A 7,001-nucleotide genomic window follows, 5' to 3' on the forward strand; every position below is an offset into this window, starting at 1 on the left:
GAGAGAGAGGGATCGGTTGATAGGTACCCCCTGGACAGGGATGAAAGTGGCAAGGGGTGGATGAAGCCAAGCGAGAAGGAAACTAGGACGAGAGGTGTTGGCCCAGGATGGGAGTGCGTTGGTACTAGCTCGGGCCACTGACACGCCGTCCAGTCCTGCGCAGGAGAAGGGGGAGGGAGAGGAGGAGGGGGAAGGAAAGAAAGGCGCGAGAGGGTGGATGAAAACGCGTGGATTCTCACTTCTCTCACCGAACGATGCAACCTACTTTGTCGCCTGTTTCATTTGTACGATAAAACGTCGCTCTATCCGTCTATCTTATCCGTTGAGCAGTGATTTCTGTCCAGATGGAATTTTTCATCAGAGTTTTACGCTCGTCTGTTTGCACGAGTTACATTTCACATTCCGATTAAAACTTGGAGCTGTGTTTCACGCGTGCGACGGAGTTTTCTGTATTAAATTAAATGTTTTTGATAATTAAATATCCACGGAATTGATTATACAGAATGAAACAAGTTTCTTTATTCCCGCTGCAACTGATACAAAACTTAACGTTAAATTTTCTTAATCCTCTGTTAAGTTTGAGAAGCGTAGCTTCCTCAAGTTTTCGAATACTTTTAAGCTCTCGTTATCTTTTGTTCGAGCACGATGGTCTTCATACTTTCTTCGCAATCACACGCTAGGATTGTAATTCTAGCATTATGTCTCCACGTGCATGAGCGAGAGGAAAAAGATTATTTCGAGAGATGCAATTCCGTTGCAAGGAACGACACTGTCCAAAATTCCGAATGATCTCCGTCACTCGCGAAATCTCAACAACAGTTGTCGTTTATGGCATCTCGACACGTCCGGCCGCAAATAGGTTTGTTCCACTTGCGAATACGTATTGGAAAACCGTCTGTTGTCAAGAACTATTGTTCTTGACTTTGTCAAGCGCAAGGATCCGGTGACACAATTTGAACATCGGTAGGAGGCCTGACTTTAAGTAAAACTTACTTCGTTTGCAGGAGAGATGCGATAGATGATTTCTAGCTCAGTCTTTATTAGCTTATCGATTTATCTGGCGGTTTTACTCCAACATGATGATGAAGACTAGCATTTCAATCTTCTGCGTTTATCCCGGAAACTTGCAATATGAAATTCGAAATCTTATTATCCTTCATCCATCACGTTCAAAAATGAAATTCATTTAATTAATAACGGCTCCAACAAATTCAAACAGTTTGGATTGAAATACCAATGTGCGCATATGATTTTATTAATAACAATGTTTTAATAGTAATTCCGAAAGCTGATTTTATATTTTATTTGAAGCAGAGAACTAACGGCGATGGCAAATATTATTTTTATGCGTTGCGCCGCATCAAAATCGAAATGATAATATCGAGCGGTACAACGTGCCAAAATCATCGTTCGGGCTTGTCCTCGATTCCACCGACCTCTCCTTTCCGGAAGGAGCTTAAGGGCGGGGTAAGCTTCGCGTCTGTAAAGTCGGCCGCAAATGCACCAAGTCGAGTGGCGGCGGTACGTCGACCGCCAATATCCGCAAACTCGGTCAGTAGGTCAACGACAGATGCATCCGGTGCAGTTGCGTGATCTCGCGGGTATAGAGTAAAGTTCTCGTTCCGAGCTGAGTCACCTATTTCAAAAATTTCAAGTTGTTATCAATCAAAAACGAAGTTTTCATTTTTCTCCTCTATTTTACATCCGGTCCGCGCGCGTATTGATTTTTAATTTTTTTAATATTTTTTTGCTTTTCTACTCGAATCTTGCATTCTTGTCAATTATTACAAAATCTTTTTTTTCATTGAAGTTGACATATCTCTCACTTCTTTCTTTTCAAAGTATTGTTTACACAAATTCTCATATTAAATATCACAGACTTGTGCAACTATTATTTAAAAAATTGGAAATATAGAACAAACATTTCACTTTATATCCGCGAATCCTCGAATATGTTCGTTACTCTTGCAAAATGACTTCTTGAAAAATCCATCTCGCGATTAATTCGCAAATGAAAACTCGTCCTCTTCATAGGCCACGAGAACGAAGAAATTCGTCAAGCTGGCGCCGTTCAAGCTCCGTTTCTCGAAGATGCTGAAATCGCGCAGTTCCGGCGATAGTCGCAGCAACAGCGTGGAATCCGAGGAACAGCAGCGGCAAATTAATCAGTCGTTGCCGTCAGGTACAGACGAGTTTGCGGATGCATCCGAGACGGAAATGGACAAGAATTGTTTGTCGGTTAGAAACGAGCAAACAATTCCCAGCTCACCTCCACCCTCGTACGAACACGTTCTCGAAGAGGTGAGTGCGCCATACCTCGGATGGAAATTTAATTGATCGTTCTCGATACGGATTATATACCAGATGGGACTAAAAAATAATATAGTCGACATTCTCGATTGCGTCAATCGAGAACTGTTTACGCGATCCGAATTCAGTTTCAAGGATTATACGCATAGCAATACGCTCGAATTCTACCTGGGATATATCGCGAAATACAAAACATGCGGCCCGAAGCGAGGTCGATATCCATGACAGTTCTCTGATGGAAAATATAACACGCGGGATTAACGACATACACGTGGACTGTATAGTTCCCTGTGATCCGCTGTGTGATAATTCGCGCCACGTTGTCCATACATCGCATTGTAACAAATAGTCGCGTCACACGTACAGCTATAGTATCGATAGCCAGTAGCGATCACTTGTCACAGGCTGTATTCTATCAAAGCATTTCACTTACGCGTATAAAATATCGCTTCACATAATTTCTTATTAATAAAAATTTCGGCATCCCGAAGTTCAATATCTTTTGCCCTTATCCTATCACTTTTCCATTTTTCTCAATTATAAAATATAATTATTTAGACACGAATGGAATCATCGGCCATTGCATTACGAGAAGCAAAGGAGGAAAATATGGAAAAACAGGTTCCCAATAACGAAAAAAGTACGGAGGAGGCTGAAGATGGTGATGGAGGTGACGATGGCAGTGGCGGTCCAAGAGGTGGGGACAAAAAAGCAGCCAAGAAAATACTCCATAAATCGAGCAAAGAATTCTACAAAGCGATGGCAAAGCAGTGGGGCATAACTTGCAAAATGAGTGATCATTGCAGATGTTTGGATTGCCAGGTATATTTATAAAGTCTTTCCTATTATTCGAGATAAAAGTTTAGATAGATTCAAGTCTCGAAAATTCTCAGAATTAAAAAAAGAAAAAAGTAAATTGGATCGAGATATTAAATCTTACATTGCAAAATTGATCACTTTGTCGCTACGTTTGATCTAATAATAACTTACCATTTCTATGTCCACCTATTCATACATATACATCTAATATCATACAATACGTATACATCTAATATCATACAATACACATACGAATAGATGGACAAGGACTTCTCGACATTTTTGTCTCTTTCTATCACATGCAAAATAATCGAAGTGAGTAGTCTAGAATACTTCTCATTTGATGACAAAGTCGACATAAGTATCGTTCTATCTTATTTATTGAATGCCAAGAAAGATAGAATGATGTTTATATTGACTTGCATCACTAAGTGGAAAAAAGCCTTTCAAAGTCTGTCATTGTATCGATACTAAAAATATATAAACGTTGCAAATTTTTTGTTTTCAAATAAAACTGACAAAGAAAGAGAGAGAAATTGAAATTAGAATGATTGATGAAATAGAAATAATTTTGTTGACTCGCGAATTTCATATTTGAAATTCGGAATAGTGCAAGCTGTCATCACGTAATTACAAAATGTCGCGTTCTGTCGCAGAGCCATTACTTCGACTGCGACTATGAAAAGGACGAGCAAGCAAAGGGCGATGGCGGTCTTAGCGCCGGTACGCCGATGTTCATCTCCGAGGTGATGCATGGCACCGCCTGCGCCCTTCTTTAAATCGCCGCATTCTTCCGGTTTCGCTTCTTCCCTCGACGGGAAAGATGTCTACCTGACTACATGTAGAAAGACGTCTACCTGATTACACGCACAAAACGGGAATCAGCGCCTAAAGAACGACGGGGGAGCTTCATGCATTTATATTCTGTACAAGATATGTCGCAATGTCATGGGTGAGACATCTGCGTGTATTTCAACATAAGAGAAAGAAAGAGAAGCTACTCATGCGCGCGATGAAATATAAGGGAAATATCGTACGCTTTACGGCATACAAAGATGCGAGATAAATTATTTTGAGATTAGACTACTAAGTCTGTGTACACAAGAGCACATCAAAGATAACCAATGTATAATTGCGCTGTTCTTATACGAAAAGGAAACAAAAGAAAAATTCTTGCTTCTTCTTTGCATAAGAGCTGTTCATCGGACATAAAATAAAATAGAAGGAGATACATTTGAACAGTACACAATTTTGAACAATTTGAATATCATCTTCCAATAAAACGTTTTCAACATCTTTTTACGCTTTTGAAAATCTCTTTTAAGAATCTAAAAGAACACTGAAAATTTTCTATTGCCATATATTTAAATTGTTTAAATATGGACTAACATTCAAATGTATCCTCATCTTTTTTGCAGACTTATTTTTTCAGCATTCGATGTAATATGTGTCATACTACGTTGCAAAGAGCGTATCAACTAGCGCAACGTGCAAGGCCACTTTATGGTAACATTGCGACGCGAGTCGTTTATCTTTATCATGATTTAAAGATTTGTTAAGAATGGTGCTTCAAGATTAAACGTAGAGAGTCATCGATGTGCGCTTTATAATTGTCAATTGCATTGCACTCGTTCCAATTGGAGTTTTACGACAGAGTGACAGAGTTAAAAAGACACGCACACACATGAAGAAACAAATAAAGCGCCTTAATTCGATATTCAATTATCATTTTTTAAAATAATACACATAAACATAATTGATTAATTACAAAATTTTCTCAATTAATTTCTACAACATATCGAAATTTTCCTCTCGAGTTTTAAGAAATAAAAAAGTAAATATTTAATCTTCCGGAGCTGACAAAATCTGTAACACAGCTATTGACGCTAAATTTATGAGACTCATTTAATGTAAAAGCAACGTTAATTAAAAGGCACTAATTAAGAAGCTAAAATAATTTATATAAACAACTGAATACTAAATATATCGTTTACAATGCTACAAATTTAACCGTTTAAATTTTTGACTTTATTTTGAATCTTTATACATTAATTTATTGATAACATCACTGTTGTACACATGTTTGGCTGTTCGATTCATTTTCAAAGTTTCGTTTTCGCCCTCACATCTTTGGGATTTTCATAACCACCCAGCCTTGAAACTCTCTTCAATGTTTGTCCTGAAAACATGAGATTATCGTATACTACACGTATTACATAACATCGCTGAGGATGACTTGAAGCAGAACCGAAACGTCCATTCTAATCTCGTCTAATTATGTATTATTTTAAATTCAAAATTATAATACACAACATATAATTTACATATCATTTACTGCACTCTTATTGTCAATTATTATTATACATTCTTATATTTTTTAAAAATATTTTAATAAGAATAATCCAAATATATATCCATTTGTAACATAAGAAAATTGAATTGTTTGACAGAGATTTATAATTGAATAAATTCAATAGATTCATCATCTATTCCGGAGGGTTAAACTTTATTACTTTTATTTAGTGGCATGTGCTTAACATATTATAAAGAAAGAGAATCCAGAGCATGAAAAATTTAATAAAATCCTCGCATATAAGCGCAGAGAATCAGTTATTCCATTGGATGAGACGCGGGCTTCATATATTCTCCCGTAAAAATTCGAATGATAAAAATCATTTTACGTGGAAATTCTTTTAAACCGGCTTACGCATTCAAAATATGTGTATTTTCCATTATCCTCGTTGTGTCAAACATAATAATAATTACATCGACAGTTGTATGACAGTAATTATATTAACAGTAATTACAATGATAACTGTATGAATTGCAGTTTCATGTTGCGTTAGACATGTTCTACATTGAAGGAAAACTGAATATACAATTTTTATAACAATTTCCAACCGTTTTTCAACGCACGAAATTATTTGTTCAGCGTTGAATCTTTCGAGCCTGTACACTTTGAACTTTGTAATTTCATTGTAAGACGTTTTTGGTATACTTTTCGTATACATATCAAGATTCTAAATTATACTACGCGAATGCGCCGACTTATCCAGACTTATCGTCGAATGTAGATCATTATCAGATAAAACAAAGTGTTTTCCATATTATTTACGCGTGTCAAAAGGAACTAATGAATAATATACTCGCGCCGAAAGAACTCCAATCCTTTGTAAAGTTGTTTTAAAAGGAACGAGTGTTGGGAAGTGCAAAGATCTCTTACAGTTTTCTATCGGGGAGAAAAGTAGTTAAATAATAACTAACATATGTTAAGTGTAGTGATTTTCCGTGAAGATACGTTCGAAAAAATCGAAAACTCATGAAACACATGAAAGTATTTTAGATGAGATCGTCGAATTCGCGAGCTCGACGACGTTAATCATGGACCCTTGAAGGGCAAAGTAGTGATCGAAAAGAATTCCAGCGAAACATAACACACAGTACCTGCCTATACTTGTTTTTACGAGAATCATTTCTTTTATATCTCACAGCGCGAAAAGGAGACAATTATACGCAGACTACACGATATTGCCGTACTTCCTTTTATACAGAATGTCCCCAAAATACTTGTACTCGTACTTCGTATCTAACTTTAAAACCATACAAAGTCTTTTAAAGAGATCCTTTTATCTTTTAAGTTTCGCGACTTAAAAAGTAATAAAACAAATCCTTAATTCTGCTACAAATCCTTAATTCTGTTATTCAGGAATATTGTACAGATTGTGATTATTTATTCTTTACAATCAATTTTAGATAAAATAAGTCAGTTATGAATTAAATCAAAAAATATTTAATCTAAAAAATCCTGTAAAAGTATTTAAATAAATTTAAAGATTAATATTTTATATCATATATGTATAATATATATATAT

General features: G+C 36.3%; 1 protein-coding gene across 1 annotated transcript in view; it reads left to right on the forward strand.

Annotated features, from left to right (window-relative positions):
* LOC108687771 overlaps nucleotides 1-4,331 on the forward strand; it is a 10,076-nt gene extending 5,745 nt beyond the window's left edge. Inside the window, exons 2-4 of the mRNA XM_018193720.1 lie at nucleotides 2,035-2,301; nucleotides 2,869-3,132; nucleotides 3,786-4,331. Coding sequence (XP_018049209.1) covers nucleotides 2,092-2,301; nucleotides 2,869-3,132; nucleotides 3,786-3,908 — 597 coding nt within the window. The 5' untranslated portion in view covers nucleotides 2,035-2,091 and the 3' untranslated portion in view covers nucleotides 3,909-4,331. The remainder of the gene's footprint in view (nucleotides 1-2,034; nucleotides 2,302-2,868; nucleotides 3,133-3,785) is intronic.
* Nucleotides 4,332-7,001: the final 2,670 nt, after the last annotated feature.

The sequence above is a fragment of the Atta colombica genome, unplaced genomic scaffold (assembly GCF_001594045.1).
Source record: "Atta colombica isolate Treedump-2 unplaced genomic scaffold, Acol1.0 scaffold216, whole genome shotgun sequence".
In the NCBI taxonomy this organism is placed as follows: domain Eukaryota; kingdom Metazoa; phylum Arthropoda; class Insecta; order Hymenoptera; family Formicidae; genus Atta; species Atta colombica.